Source organism: Doryrhamphus excisus, linkage group LG21 (genome assembly GCF_037039965.1).
Source record: "Doryrhamphus excisus strain RoL-2023G ecotype Guam linkage group LG21, RoL_Dexc_Guam_v1.1, whole genome shotgun sequence".
NCBI lineage: Eukaryota > Metazoa > Chordata > Actinopteri > Syngnathiformes > Syngnathidae > Doryrhamphus > Doryrhamphus excisus.
In genome coordinates, this window is record NC_136377.1 from 15,410,897 (window position 1) to 15,426,604 (window position 15,708).

Consider the following 15,708-nt stretch of genomic DNA (forward strand, 5'->3'; position numbering starts at 1 on the left):
GAAAATCAATGGATGGAATTAGCACAAAAACACCACACATGGGATATTGGAAGGTGGAATATATTTTTATTGATGAAAAAAACAGTGGAGGGGGGAGGTGATGTCGTGATCTGGGGCGCTTTTTTCTTCAATTAAACAACAATGCAGCTTCGGATTGTGCAGGGGCGTCAACTGGCAACGTGGAGATGATGCATGGGGCATTTTTCATGACTGAATGCTCACGTTTGTTGTTAATGACTGGGATTTTCAACAGGACAACGCTACAGTTCAAAATGCTTGCCCGAGAAAGAAATAATCCCAATCTTCTGGACCAACCTGTGTGTTTCCCAGCTCTTAATCCAACTGAGAACATTTGGGGATGGACGGCAAGGGAAGTTTACAAAAATGGAGTATATTAGAAAGACAGAGGAAGGGAAAGAAATAAAAGCGCTTCAGTCTCTTCTTGGTGGTTGTTTATTTGATTTTGGTCAGAGCCATAGCTCTTCTCTCCGTGTTCTGGAACAAGGCTCGGATCAGACTTTTCACTTCTAAACTCGTGAACTCCACCGCCAGAGGACCTTTGCTGTCCGCCCACCTGAGGAAAGAGTGTGAACATTGTAGCTAGAAAATCACGAATGTTTCAATTGTTGGTACCTGTCGATAATCTCTGAAAGGCTGGCACGCAGTACGATGACCAGCTCCTTGAAGGTTCCCCACTTCTTCACATAGAGGGGAACCTCCTCCTGATATTTCTTGTTTTTGTGCTCCTCTGCCAGAGGGATGAAGACTAGTGGTCCTTCCTCAATGACTGTCTGGCAGAGCGTATGGAGGTGCTCTCCATCCTCAGACGAGATATCCTGGAATGCATATTTTCCTCATATGTATTATTCTGTATACGCCGTGTGTGGTGGCGGCAACAACAACAAACCTCCAGCATCATGATCTTGGCAATGATTTCCGTGATAGCTGTGTTGAGGAGGTTGCCCATTGCTTTGCAGTAGATGCTGACCGGTAAGACGTCCTGCCACACCGTCCCTAGCTGCTTCAACTGATGGATGATCTGCATGATGAGAGATGCATGAGAAGATTGCTGCAAGGAGAAAGCAAACGCAGCACAAGTAGAGATTTCCTCCCACCTGTCTCACAGCCTTGCTGGCGGCTGTGTAGTTGTCCTCTTCATCCAGGTTGCAAAAGTTGTGAGCGGTGGACAGTCGCTCCAACAGCTCTGACCTCTGGACGTTCAGCTGATTTAAGAAACACTGAGCGCCTACATAGCAATAAATAAATAAATAAAACAGTTTGCCCTCCAATCATCCTTTAGATGCTTAAAGGGGACCTATTGTGCTTTTTCTACTTTTCTTACCTATAAATGCTGTATTCTCGTGTTAAACAATACCAAAGTTTCAGATAATGAGTTTTGTGCATATGGAAGTGAGCTTTGAAAGAAGTTTGGGATGGCTCTGAACGCTCGGTTTCACCGTTTTTTTCCCAACACTGACTAGTTGTGACGTCACAAATGAATGGCTTCCTTATATGGGCATGCACTGTGGGCCAGATATGCTCTAGGACTGCCCTCCCCGCAGCTCTGCTTCACTCTATTTATGATTATTATTTATGGCTTCCAGGAAATCTTTCTACAAGGCAAGCTCAGGCAGAAGTGGTTGGAGTTGGCGATTCCAGCAAGAGAAAAACTTTTATCTGTCAATAGCATTTCACACAGGGCTGTTTTTGTAAACGTTCATTCATTCATTCGTTTGTTTGTTTTCTACCGCTTTTCCTCACGAGGGTCGCGGGGGTGCTGGAGCCTATCCCAGCTGTCTTCGGGCGAGAGGCGGGGTACACCCTGGACTGGTCGCCAGCCTTTTGTAAACATGAACATTTATAAAAAGCTGTGCGCTCTCTCCAGGAAAGGTGCATTACTGTCGACACACTGTGCCTGCCCTTGACCACTCTTTGAGTTTATACATGGTGAGTCAGGGATCTCCAGCCAGTAGCCCCTGAGCTACCAGTAGCTCCTAACCACTGTTCAATTAACTGTCCAAAGGCTTTATTCCTTTATTAACTCCTGTACCCACAAAATTACAAATTGGGGTTCGGAAGTAGACTGGAAGTACAGTCCTGAGGAGCGCTTGGGACTGACCAATCACAGAAGGCAGGCCGTGGGTGGAATACATTTGTATTTACATTTGTAAAACAGAATGTTTTGGCGGGAAGCAGCAAACCGAAGGAAACAGCTGGAATGGGTGCAGATTCTGGAAGATGTACAACGTTTTCTGTGCGGGTTATTGTGTGCAGCTGCTCTATAGGAGACCACAACTCAATACAGGGCAGAAAAATGAACAAAATAGATCCCCCTTAATTGTCATGGTATCTTGTCCACAAGGGGAATCAGCGATGTGTTACCCAGTTTCCTGAATCCAGGCACCATGTCAACAAAGGTGGCCACGCCCTTGAGGGGCTGCGGAAGGTGGGCGCTGAAGTGGTGGCCCAGGGTGAGAAGGTGGTGGGCAAGGTACATACAGTTGTTGTGCTGGATGGCCGCCAAGTGAGGAAACTTGACGAGGTTCTCTCTGAGAAAAATAATTTTCACCTTCAGGTTAAAAGCTCCATGGCTGGGGGTGTGGTATCGGCCAGAGAAAGTCTCACTTGTGGTATGTTGGCACCACGTCGTAGAAGAGCTGGAAGATGTTTCTGACGGTGAAGAAGAGTTGCAAAGCACTGTGAGGAAGAAATGAAGATACCTTTATTAAAAATGTCCCCTATTATCTAAAAGTGACTTTTTGTAATAGGTCTCGAGAGCCTTTTTACGAGCACCAAACATATGAACAATCTGCCTCATTTGATCCACTTTTGAGGAAAGAACCACCTCTGACTTTTTCCTAGCTTGATGGGGCCCGCCATGTGTATACACCCACCATTTCGTGTAAAAAGGCTTCACTACACATCTTAAAAGCAAAGCGCTCCACCAACTATCCATCAGTTAGCCCGACATGGGAGCTGTAAGCTTCATCATATCATTTTTCTTTAGTGAACAGGCTAATTGGCTGCATGGCGAATGAGTGGTTAGCGTGCAGGCTTCCCAGCTAGGAGACCAGAGTTCAAGTCCACCCTCGGCCATCTCTGTGTGGAGTTTACATGTTCTCCCACGTTCCAAAAACATGCTAGGTTAATTGGTGACTCCAAATTGTCCATAGGTATGAATGTGAGTGTGAATGGTTGTTTGTCTATATATGCCCTGTGATTGGCTGGCGACCAGTCCAGGGTGTACCCCGCCTCTTGCCCTAAGACAGCTGGGATAGGCTCCAGCACCCCCCACAACTCCTGCGAGGATAAGCGGTAGAAAATGAATGAATTATATTATAATAAGCCATTTAATACATAAATAAGATTAATGCTAGTTGGTGTAGCTGTAAATGTGTTGCGGTGTGAGGGGAGCTGAGTGGCGGGTGGACAGGAAGTGATTCTGCTTGAAAATGCTTAATTTGGGAAAACAAATAGGTAAAATTTGCATCAGTATGGGCTGCACAGCTAGGAGACCAGAGTTCAATTCAACCCTCGGGCTTCTCTGTGTGGAGTTGCATGTTCTCCCCACGCACGTGTGGGTTTTCTCCAGGTACTCCTACACACATTTCCTCCACCAATCGTCCATAGGTATGAATGTGAGTGTGAATGGTTTGTCTATATGTGCCCTGTGATTGGCTGGCCACCAGTCCAGGGTGTACCCCGCCTCTCGCCCGAAGACAGCTGGAATAGGCTCCAGCACCCCCGCGACCCCCATGAAGATAAACGGTAAAAAAATGAATGAATGAACAGGCTGACCTTGCATGATGCTGCTATGAAAATGAGTGCTCATATAGCTATCCTAGAGTTGCTAATATTTGTGTCATCATGCCCCATGTCTTATTGTATGATGTATGGTGTCTATTACATAGGACAAGCAGAGTTACAGCAGAGTCAAAGTGTGTATGCAAAAAGTGCATGCGGTGCACCATAAAAGTGTTGTTGTTGAAATGACTGGTCAACAAACCATTGGGAGGAGCTTCCGACTGCCTCGCACAGCGTGTTGAGAGCCAGCTCCATCAGCTGCTGCACCGATTCGCTGATGTGACACGCTGGCAGACACAAGCTCCACGGCGACAGCTGACTGACACTTTCCATGGTGGCGTGCTCGTTTGGGGCCGCCTCTTGCTTCACCTTTACCAACGTCCCTGGTGCAGGGAGCTTCGGGAGACGCAGCTTGGACTCTGGCGTAATCTTAGCGATTGGGGGTTAAAGGCACTCGTGACGCACATGGAGAGGATAAAAAACACAAACAAGGAGTCAAACGAGGTGCACCTTGACGGTGTTGTGCATCTTGGAGGTCATGAGTTTGCGAGCGGCCACAATGACGTCCTTGCACTTCTTGCTGGCGAAGTGACAGTTCACATCTCTGGCATACTTCAGCAGGTCCGTGGAGTCGCCCCGAAGGTACTCCATCTCCTTCAGAGACTTCTCAAACTCCTCTGTCTCCTTGATCACCTGCTTTATGAGTCACAAGTCACGCGACTGGATGCTGCACTATGTGTTCACTTGGCCGTGATGTCCAACGTACCGTGTTGTATTGTTCCAGCTGACTGCTGTTGGTGGGGATGGAGTGGAGAAGACACTCGTGGATGATGCATTGGGAAAGCTCCTCCCACATCAGCTCACCAAAGATGGTTGACAGCTTTTTATCACCAATAGGAACGTCTGGGGGAGGGAGAGACCAACCATCTTAATGAAAGCCTCAAGAGGTTGTATGTAGATCATCATGTTGTACCTAGAAGGTGTGAGTGAAGAGTCTTGAGCACCAGGAGCACTTTGATGTAGACCTGTGAAGGAGTAGCACGCTCCTCCATGCACTCCTTCATGCTCTTGAAGGTCAGGGCGACCCCCTTCCCCTGTTGCTCCGCCACCTGCACCAACAGAGAAGAGTGCAGCACCAGCGGCTTCAGCATGTTCTTCAGCAGCACCTGGCCTGAAAGGACAACAGCACGCTGCTTGTTATCTTGGATACCAAGTATAGATGTTTATTAAATAGATTTGTGCTGTTGTTTGCGCTCACTGAAGAGTTTGATCTTGTGCAGGAGATCTCCCTGGATGGCCAAAGCCTGCAGGACGCTGCACAGCACAGCAGGTGGTTCTGCATCACTGTCCTTCATGGATGATTGGCTCAGATAAAGCTCCACCTGCAGGAAGGAGGCCACGCCTGGCGGCTCTGCGGGTCGGAGTTACAAATTCACCATTGTTTTTGTAATTGTGATAAATTCCTACCTTTTGAGGGAGGTAATTTCCAGATCACGAGGCGCTTCCACTCATCTCCCAGATGATAGTTTAGGTTTTCCCTCTGCACCGTCAACTCCGAGGTGAGAGCATCGAGCAGTGGGAGCTGCGACACCTTCCAGCCTTTGAGGGACTCCACACTGGTCCTTGCCTGGAAGAGGCCAGAGAGACTCATAATTTGTTTGTTTAAATCAGGAATCCAAATACGCAGTGTCAACTGTATCCAAATGGAGCCTTTTATCTGACAATGTTCCTATTATAACTCACTAGGGGTGTACTGGTGTAACATAATCATGGTAAGTACTTCAGTTATAAGGTCATGGTTCAGTTCCTTTTGGGTTTGGTAAGGGAACAAAATACAAACACACACACACACACAACACTGATTTTTTTAATTAAACATTAAAATATGCAAACTGTTGGCACGTTATTAAATAGAATTCTCAAATAAAGGATGCTACAAACAATTCAAATTATATAATCTTTGTTATTAAGTGACAAAACAAATAAGCATAATCCAGATCTAATAACACTCTTAATTAAAACTTTTTATTTTTTAAATATTTTTAGAAATTGGTCCCTACCCTTTCCAGCTGGTTGGCTGCATCAACATACTTCTTCTCCTGTAAGGCTTTGCTGAATTCCTCCATTGAATTGTGAAACTATGAGACATACATACACACACAAACCTAGTTATTTAGCACAAAGCAAGTGCCTTGCAAAGATGAAAAGATGCGTCATAAATGGTATAATCCACAAAACATTGTTGTGTACCTCTTTCAGGTGTCCAAGCATTGTGATGACGACAGTGTTTTTCTCTAACTGTTGCTTGAACGTTGTGTACTCTGCTACGGCCTCGTGGATGTTCAGTTGCACCTGTTTTTTTTTTTTAAATAACAAAACTGAAACTGAGAAAAACCGAATTCAGCATATGCACTCCATCCATTCATTTTCTATTCCAGTTGTGCTCATGAGGATCACAAGCGAGTGGGGGTACACACTGGGGTGATCGCCAGTCAATCACCACGCACATATTGACAAACAACCATGTGGCAGAAGAGGAGGGGAGAATATGCAAACCAACAATTCAGTTTACCCGCAATAATTATGCATACCTCTGTCTCGATGAAGGTTTTAAGGGAGCCCATCTCTTTGGACACGTCGTCCACCTGCACCAGTAGGTCCTCGGATGCTTGAAGGCTTGGCAGGAAGTCCCGATATCGCTTGTATATCATGTCACACACTTGTTCCTGCCATAAAGACAGTGGGGAGGGGGGGGGGGGGTAAACAATACATACACTATATATCAGGTGTCACCAACACGGTGCCCGCGGGCACCCGGTCGCCCGCAAGGACCACATGAGTCGCCCGCGGGCCGTTTCCAAAAATAGCACATCTCATAGAGAGCTGCGTCTAAAAATTAATTTTGTTCTGTTGCTATTATTTTTTTAATCACACTTGTATGTATATAGATTTAAAAAATACTATCTTAAAAATACTTTAAGGTTAACGCGCACAATATTTACCTATGGGCAGTAAAGTAGAGCTTGTGGGATGTGGAGAGTAAGCTAGCGGGCGCTGTATGCACTTTCGTACCCCAAAAACATGGCAGAAAAAAGAAAGAAAACGTATCTCTTTCACAGTGAATGGGAAGAGGAGTTCTTTTTTACGACTGTAAAAGAAACCTGCGTGTGTCTGATTTGCGGGACGACCGTGGCGACAGCAAAACGGCACAATGTGGAGAGACATTTCAATACGTGTCACAAAAGCTACCATGATAAATATCCACCTGCAAGCGCCCTACGGGCAGAAAAAGCCCGTGAGCTAAAGACCGCTCTGGGTAAGCAACAGTCTTTTTTTACGAGGCCGGCCAAAAACTCACAAAAAGCAACCGAAGCCTCGTTTAGAGCTACACATTTTCTGATCAAGAAAAAAAAGGCATTTACAGATGGAGAAGTTGTCAAAGAAGCGATGTTATTAATTGCTAACACTGTATTTAAAGACGAGAAAAATGGAAGCGACCTAATCTCCACTCTTTCCGACGTCCAACTGGGGGCATCTACGATGGCAAGACGAGTATCAGCTATGTCCAGTAACTTGGTCGATCAGTTGGAGCAGGATCTGGCGAAGTGCAAGTGGTTTAGCCTCCAGTGCGATGAGTCCGTGGACAGCAGCAGTACAGCGCAGTTATTGGTTTTTATCCGGATGGTGTTTAATGATTTCTCCACAAAAGAAGAACTCCTGACACTACTGCCCTTAAAGACAACTACGAGAGGAGTTGACATTTATAACACGGTGAAGGAGTTTTTCGTGCAGAAAAAGGTGCCATTGGAAAAGCTGGTAGCGGTGACAACAGACGGGGCTCCTGCTATGGTCGGCCGACAGACAGGTTTCATCGCTCACTGTAAACGTGACCCAGACTTCCCCAAATTTCTGCATTACCATTGCATCATTCACCAGCAGGCGTTGTGTGCGAAAGTGATCGGCTTTGGGCACGTGATGACTCTCGTTGTGAAAATCATAAACAACATCCGCTCCAAAGCAAAGCAGCACAGGATTTTCAAGGTACTATTAGAGGAGATGTCAGCAGAATATGGGGACCTACTGCTACACACAGAAATCAGATGGCTCAGCAGAGGACGAGTTTTGCATCGTTTTTTGTCTCTTTTGCGTGAAATCAAAGAGTTCATGCAGTCCAAAGGCGAAGATGTCTCACTGCTAGAGGACACAGAGTGGACACTTGACCTTGCATTTTTGGTGGACATTACTGGGAAACTAAACCTCCTGAACTGCCAGCTGCAAGGCAAAGGTAAGACTGTTGTCGATATGATAAGTGCTTTAAATGCATTTAAAGCCAAAATGAATGCATTCTCTGCAGATTTACAGAGAAAAAAAGTTCTGCACTTTCCCTCTGTGCAGTCAGTGCTGAAAGACAATGCTTCTGCATCTGAGACATTTGAAAAAGTGGCAGAAAAGTACATTGAAGTAATAAACAGACTTGGGCAAGAGTTTGAGAATAGGTTTTGTGACCTTCATCAGCTTGAACCATGTGTGTTCTTCATTTCCAACCCTTTCATGAATGGGGACACAGCATGCTTTGCTGAGCAGTTAAGTGCAACGTTCAACTTGGATGCTGGACAGGTGGAGATTGAAATTATAACATTGCAAAATGATCTCCATCTCAAAGCCTACCAGGCTGCACCAAACTTTTGGCGCCTTGTTGACACAGAGAAGTACAGTGGAGTATGCACAGCAGCCATGAAGGTTGCCAGCCTGTTTGGCTCAACCTATCTCTGTGAATCAGCATTTTCTGACATGAACTTCATCAAAAACAAACACAGAACACGCCTCACTGATGCACATCTGAGAGACTCACTCACAGTTGCAGTGTCAAGTTACACACCAGATTACAACACACTGGTGAACAGCATGCAATGCCAGTCTTCCCACTAACCAAGGACGGATACCAGATGTAGTCAGTGACAACATGGTAGTGCCATGGCAAAGTTGAATTAAAATATTGAAGAATTGTGTTCAATTTAAAAGTGTGTTCATGACATTTAAAAGTTATAATTTTGTTAAACATAACACAGACTTGGCCACTAGTTCAAAATGTGAAATAAAAAATGTATTACATATTTAAAAATATGTAAGTTGATTTTGTTTAACATTACATAATTGTTAACTTTTTGAAACATGTTGCAACATAGTTCATGATTTGTTAACAGGGCATGTCAGTGGCTTGTGCAAATGGGATATTTTTTGCTAAAATGTAGTGATGTAAGTGATCATCTGAAAATGTAACAAATACTGTGATTAATAGAGATAAAGTGTTGAATATTGATATCTGTTTCCCACCTTGTTGTCATTTTTGATAATCATTGTTAGAAATCATTAACATGATCAGTGTCTTTACATAGGTGAGTATTACTAATCATTATAAATAATGTATAACTAAAGGCAAACTGAGCAAATTTGTTATTTCAGAAGAGCGTATCAAACTGGTAGCCCTTCGTATGATTCAGTAACCGTGAAGTAGCTCTCAGTTTCAAAAAGGTTGGTGACCCCTGCTATATATGGTTCGACATATACAGTAGCATTTATTATGACTCTCACTAGACCAAAGATGCTAGTATTAAATTCTGTCAGGATGATCTCAATTCTATCTGCCGTACCATAAAGGAAAAGAATACAAAATAAACAGTGTGCTGCGCCGTTAACGTTATCAAGTGTTCAACTGTAACGGGGCCACGTTGACAGAAAAGAAGCACAAAACTCCTCAAAAATTCCTATTGGCATTTTTTTGTACGGAACATCTACATTCAAATGCATGTGAGTGTACAGTTGTAGGAGTTAGAGGTAGTCATATTAGGTCAACGTGAGCTATCAATGCTCGCCCAAAACTTCCAGCGACTAGCATCAGTTTAGCTAATGCTATGCTAAGCTATGTTATGTTATGCTACTACGGGGCATCCTACCTTTGTGTCTTCAATCTTGCGTGACATTTTGCTGATTTTACTGGACAGGTCCTCTTTCTCCAGTTTGCCAGACATGGCGAGAACGTCAGTGACAAACGACGACATCGGGAAACACAAGGGTATATAGATATTTTATTTGTAAAACTATGACAGTTCAAGGCGCGCCAGGCGATTTGATTGGCTCGCGCAAATGGTCAGGATGCCCCACCCCCTCCACTTCCCGATTGGCTCGCGTAAAGACCCAGGATACCCCATCTCTTCCACTTTTCCCAATGCTTTTATTTTTCTTCGTTTCTCTGGAGATCTGCAAATGTCACAAAATACATCACTTCTGCCACCAAGCGTCAGATGGATAACTTGCACTGGGTTTATTAATTATCCATTCATATGGATTCATACACCAAGCATAGTGCATTGGTGTACTCTATGTCTGTACTGTAATTGACAGTCCGGTGTGTGACGCTGTTGTGTTTGCGTACATGCTCTTATATGCTAGAAGAAGAGCGTCTGCATATCTCTATGGCAACCACAAATATTTAGCATAGCGCTTTTGTGGGCTAGCGGCGGCGTGTTTAGCTTATCGTTATTCTACTATCAAACTCGTTCATTTCGATTAGTAAAAATGGCTGGTATAGGTCATCTAGATAGTTAAGAAGCTGTAATGTAGAGGAAATGACGGGTGAAAGGTGAAGGAAGTGTTGACCAACGGATCAAAACAGTTAGCTGCAAGTTGTTTGCTAGCTTATAATCGATCATGTCAGATTGGTGCAACACCGACACAGGAGAGGCTGTCTACCGGTCTCTGGATGCTATCAAAAACCTGCGGATAAAGTAAGTATTCATGTAAACATAATTTTACATTTAAAGCTAAAATGTGCATTTTGTTGTTAACGGTGTTTTTTAGCGATAGCTTCATAACTTTGCAGGTTTAATTCTAGCATATATTAATTCAGTTAGCATGTATTTTAATGCAACATCTGCCTATGTGCGTCCACTCAAAGGGTGCACTTAGAGAGGGTGACCACCACTGCGACTCTCTCTATGCACTTCCAGCAAGAAGTTCTGACCCAGCAGGATGGAGGAGCCATTGAACTGAAACCTCTCACCTCACAGGCCCAGAGTGGTGAGAATAGAACCTTTGGATAGGAACCTAAGTCATATTCCAAAAACCTGACATGTTTCTCTGATGGGGCCAGGTGACAACGAGGAGCAAGTAGTTGTGGGCTGGCAGGAGAAACTCTTCAGTCAGGTAGGACTTTATATGTTATACTCTATACATTTGAGTATTGCTATTACATGTCTTTTACTACGTCCAGTATGAAATGGAGTTGTTCCAAAACGAGGCGGCTTGCCAGACTCCTCTGGACCGCCAGTACCACAAAGAGGTCACGGCCCTGAACAAGGCAAAGGGTCGGCAGAATAACAGGATCTTCACATACACAGATTACGATCGCTACACCAACTACCATCCGCTCCAGCAGCTAGTAGGTTGCCAACTATAGCAAGGGCATATAATGTATAATTAATATAAACTATTGAATGGGGATTTTTTTTTAACCTTTAAAGCAGCAGGGCAACGATTTACTGACCACAACCAAATCCAGGCCCACCTTCCTGGCTGAGAGAATGGCCAGCGTGAGACACAGACGGCAGGATCGGCGAACCATGTTAGTTTGGAAAAACAAAATCATTTGTCTTTGGTCGTTTTACAAAGACAGACTTACTAGTTTGTAATTTTTTTGTTTTTTTTCTGTCTGCAGGGACTCCAGCTTCCCCAAGTCCAAGATCATCAACTGGGAGCCCAGTGAAGACTTCATGAGGAGCAGTCATGAGATGAACAGTGTCATGCAGACCATGCACATTATGGCAGACCTGGGACCGCCTGGAAAGTAAGACCACATTGATAGCGGTCCAATTAAAAACAAACTGCCCCTTATCACGTTTTTTCAAAACTATATTAATTAATAAGTCGTGCTGTTTCGTGGCTCAGTACGGCCTGTTGTTAGTAAATAGTGTCTAAATTAAGTATACATTATTAAATGACCTGAAATACAAATATAAGGCGTCACTCGGTGTCAGTAATGTAACGCCGACCACTCTGAAACCCTGACGTCACCCTGACTTATGTTTTAAATGACTTATTTACTCTTATTATGTTTACTATATTGGGTAATATGAGTGTAAAGGTCACGATGGGGGTGTTAGTTCATATCTAGATAATGTCTAAAGCATACCTACAAGGTTGTTAAGACACTTTCTATGCTCTAATTACAAAAATACTCCATTAAATGTAGGCTTATTATAGTCCAGTAGATTCCTGGAGGTCTGTGAAAGTAATCCCTGTGAATAACAAAATCTGTGAATAGAATAGAATGGACGCACCCATAAAAAGCCCTAAAAACAGCCAAAAACCCTATGAAATGTTTCTCATTTTAAATTTTGTTCTACATGTTGAGAAGCAACTACAGGCTTACAGTGTGCAGTATTTTACTAACAAAACATCACGACTTGTGAAGCATCTTATTGCTGGAAAATGTTGGCTATTGGTACTTAAAGTCAACATGCAGTCTCTATTAGATGAACCAATACACTGTGCAGCTCATGTATGTTTGGGTTTATGCAAAACCCCAAATCTTGTAACATTTGAATGACATCTTGAACGTGTATGTACACTGAAAAAATAGTGTCAAACCATATTTTATCTGGATATGATGCAATTTACATATGTCATGTATTCAACGTCCATGTCTGAATGTTTTTGCTTTGTCTGTAAACGTTAATTGCATTACTATTTCAGACTGGGCCAAAAAGAGAACGAATGTCTGCTGGTCACTGTAAAAACCGACGGCAACGGAACGATCATCGTAAAACCTGACTTCAACAAGGGCAAAGAGCCCTACAGGCGAGTTCACCGAAGACATGGCCAAGTTTAAGGTACATGCAAAAACTAATGACACGTTTGTCGCTTGTTCAGGATTACCACTGAGGGGACCAACAAAGAAGTTTGGCGTCTCACCGTGGATAATGTTTCAGCGCCCATGAAAACCGAGGAAAAGGAGAGAGAGAAGCACCTGTACAAAGATGTGGGTTTATACATTTATCCATTTTCTGTACCGCTTATCCTCACGGGGGTTGTGGGCATGCTGGAGCCTATCCCAGCGGTCTTTGGGCAAGAGGCGGGGTCGTCAGCCCATTATTAGTGTGCAGTTGTGTCATTGCCTTTTTTGGCCTCTCACGCTAAAAGATGTGTAAATACGTCTTTGGGATCAGGCATTCGCGTGTATAAAAAGTATCGATACATCTTTGTTTAACATTCACTTTGCTCTCTTTCTGTTTGCAGCTTTTAGTGAGGCACAAGGACTTCCCAAATAGCCTTGTCGGGCAGGACTTTGAAATGGTACGTTATTGCAAATATGTTAAATGTCAGTGCAGAACTGTACACTCATCAGTCAGTGGCTGTGTTGCATTAGGGACATTAGTCAGCAGTGCCCCTTTATGTCCAGCAGATGGTGCTGTGGTCTGAGTGAATTTTGCCATTATAATGTACGCTATAAATGCTGGGGGGGGTTGGCAAAAACAATTTTATCCTCAGCAACAAGTGGACCAAAAGAATGAGCAAAATGTGTCAGCATGTTTTGTCTATTGTGTTTTAAAGTCATTCAGTTAAACTATTTGGTTTAGTCACTGGAGGGAAAAAGTAAAAGTACTGTAGTTTTCCTGATACAAAGCCCCTGTTAGTAGTGAGACTCACCATTTTACCCATATAAAAATGCCTCTACCTAGAATATTAGGCAAGTATGTTGATTTTGTGTGTTTCTCTCTTATAGCCTCCTCCAGGTATTCTGCGGTACTTAATAAACGGGGAGATAGGTAAGGAAAGCTGAGACTTCATTGTTCATTATTTTAGTGTTTATAATATACATTTTAAAAATGACTTATTTATGACATTTTGTGTCCATATTTATTAAATCAAAGTCTTGCTCTGTTTGTGTCCAGTGTCTGCCAAGGGCTTTGAGTATGATAACCTATACATCGATTACATAATGGAGCTGCCAAACAGTAAGTTACAGCCACATTTTACAACTTCAATGCCTCTTCATAGTCCTAATAAATAGTTATTTTTGCGATCTAGACTGGTCCAGCTTGCCAATGCAGTCTCACTCCGGAGTCACCCACACCTCACGCACCAAAGCATTAGGGAAGGTGTGTATTTGACAAACTGGTGGACAATTTTCCAGGATGAGACTCAGAACTTTGCTCACCATGCTGCTTTCTCTGTGTCAACAGGACAACGTGGCTTACTTCTGTTGCCCCTTCACCTTTGAGGCGTTCTACATGACTGAAAAAGAGAGCGAGGGTTGGTGTTGCATGTGGATGCTGTGGCTGCAGAGACTGAATGAAGGATGCATGAATCCACTTCCTGTCATTTCAGAATCAGTTCCCCATTGGCCCGTGTTGTATTTCAAGGTTCTGTCTCTGGACGCCTGGCAGCGGTATCGGACTGAGGGCTACGGGTACCTGCTCTTTCCTGACACGGCAGGTATCACATAAATGTGCTTTCATCCTCCCGTGTGTTTACATGCATGATGGAAATGCACACAATTCTTTCATTTTAAAACCAAAAAACCAAAGATTTCTGGCTCATCACTGGGGGTGACCAGGATGGATAGGATCAGGAGCGAGTACATCAGAGGGACATTACATGTTAGAGGCCTTGCAGATAAAGTCAGAGAGGCCAGACTGAGATGGTGAGATAGTGAATATATTGGTAGAAGGATGCTGCGTTTAGAACTGCCAGATAGGAGGCATAGAGGAAGACCAATGAGGAGGTTTATGGATGTAGTGAAGGAGGACATGAGGGTAGTAGGTGTGAGAGAGAGACTGATGCAATAAGAAGCATTCCATAATATTAAAAAAAGTGAAATAGTTGTACAAGTCAACACAAGTCTATCAAGGTATCTTTTGCGGGCAGAGGTGTTCAAAGTGTGGCTCAGGGGCCATGAGTTTGAGACCCCTGAGGTATATACTGTAATTTTGAGCCACTAAATGATGTATGTTCAAAGTTTGAGGGGATGCAACATGCATTTTCCCCCCATATAGCAGCAAGATCAAGCCCTACTTGCATGTGTGCGCTGCAGGTAAACACACTCAGACGTGTCACACATGGAGACCCGTCCAGACAGGCACAGCCTCTGCAATGCGACGCTTCTTCATTGGAGGTTCTCCAGAGCTAGAGGATCATAGCTACGTGAGGATACCAGGACATTTCAAGGTCTGCAGTTTTGTTGGTTGAATTCTTCTGAATATATGTATTGACAAAACACAAAAACAATATTTTCATTGCAGGGAGAGAGGCTAAGTCGCTTGGGCTTTTCTACTGAAAGTTCAGGAAGCGTGACCTTTAATCTTCACTGCATCCAGCAATCTAAGTAAGGGTTTGCAGCACTGAAATAAAACAAGAGCGTTCTTCTTGATCGGTTTGCCTACATCCGCATTTTGTTGCAGGGCCTTTGTGGATTCTGCAACATCGAAAAGAAGAAGGCACTATGTCGCTGACCACACCCAGGGATTTAGTCATCACGATACGCTCTTAAGCACCATGGGTATCAGTGTTGTAGGATAATAATCATTTCTTATGCAACATTTTGAATTATGTCACTTTTTTTACTTTGTCAGATGCATTTCAACGGGCCAGAAGAAAAATGCAAGAAGTCAGAGAAAGTCTTCCCAGAGACTTCATCGCCTCAGCCTCCCAACTCCAAATTTAATGATCCGCCTACGAGTGAAAATCAGTGTGACTAAATTGCATTTGCTGTTTAAAACAATATGACTGTGATACAAGCACAGACTAGATAGTCATTTGTGACTATATTTTTATGAACAATTTGCTGCAATGTCACTACATGTTTTTGTAATACATAAAGTCAAAATAAATGAGGACTTTTTTAAA

General features: G+C 43.5%; 2 protein-coding genes across 5 annotated transcripts; one reads left to right on the forward strand and one right to left on the reverse strand.

Moving 5' to 3' along the window:
• Positions 1-50: 50 nt before the first annotated feature.
• Positions 51-9,953, reverse strand: zw10 (zw10 kinetochore protein). Of its 2 annotated transcripts, none has more exons than XM_058087005.2 (16): positions 9,759-9,953; positions 6,396-6,530; positions 6,055-6,156; positions 5,865-5,942; positions 5,272-5,431; positions 5,063-5,215; positions 4,778-4,975; positions 4,571-4,707; positions 4,315-4,497; positions 4,007-4,233; positions 2,626-2,697; positions 2,383-2,549; positions 1,116-1,246; positions 908-1,039; positions 634-836; positions 51-574 (listed from the first exon to the last, which is right to left on the reverse strand). In XM_058087005.2, the coding sequence occupies exons 1-16, from the start codon at positions 9,861-9,863 to the stop codon at positions 454-456; spliced, it is 2,304 nt and encodes a 767-aa protein (XP_057942988.2). In that variant the 5' UTR covers positions 9,864-9,953; the 3' UTR covers positions 51-453. The 2 variants fall into 2 exon arrangements, with proteins under 2 accessions (XP_057942988.2, XP_057942987.2); XM_058087004.2 differs by having other exon boundaries at positions 4,315-4,500.
• A 305-nt stretch (positions 9,954-10,258) lies between these two features.
• mks1 (MKS transition zone complex subunit 1) lies at positions 10,259-15,707 on the forward strand. Of its 3 annotated transcripts, none has more exons than XM_058087007.2 (18): positions 10,259-10,589; positions 10,760-10,881; positions 10,955-11,007; positions 11,075-11,242; positions 11,328-11,425; positions 11,519-11,647; positions 12,556-12,660; positions 12,733-12,841; positions 13,099-13,155; positions 13,586-13,628; positions 13,755-13,817; positions 13,891-13,961; positions 14,046-14,115; positions 14,191-14,298; positions 14,897-15,030; positions 15,105-15,187; positions 15,264-15,361; positions 15,435-15,707. In XM_058087007.2, exons 1-18 carry the CDS (start codon positions 10,513-10,515, stop codon positions 15,524-15,526), a joined length of 1,680 nt encoding a protein of 559 aa, XP_057942990.2. In that variant the 5' UTR covers positions 10,259-10,512; the 3' UTR covers positions 15,527-15,707. The 3 variants fall into 3 exon arrangements, with proteins under 3 accessions (XP_057942990.2, XP_057942989.2, XP_057942992.2); XM_058087006.2 differs by having other exon boundaries at positions 10,261-10,589; positions 11,325-11,425; XM_058087009.2 differs by having other exon boundaries at positions 10,262-10,589; positions 10,812-10,881; positions 11,325-11,425.
• Position 15,708: the final 1 nt, after the last annotated feature.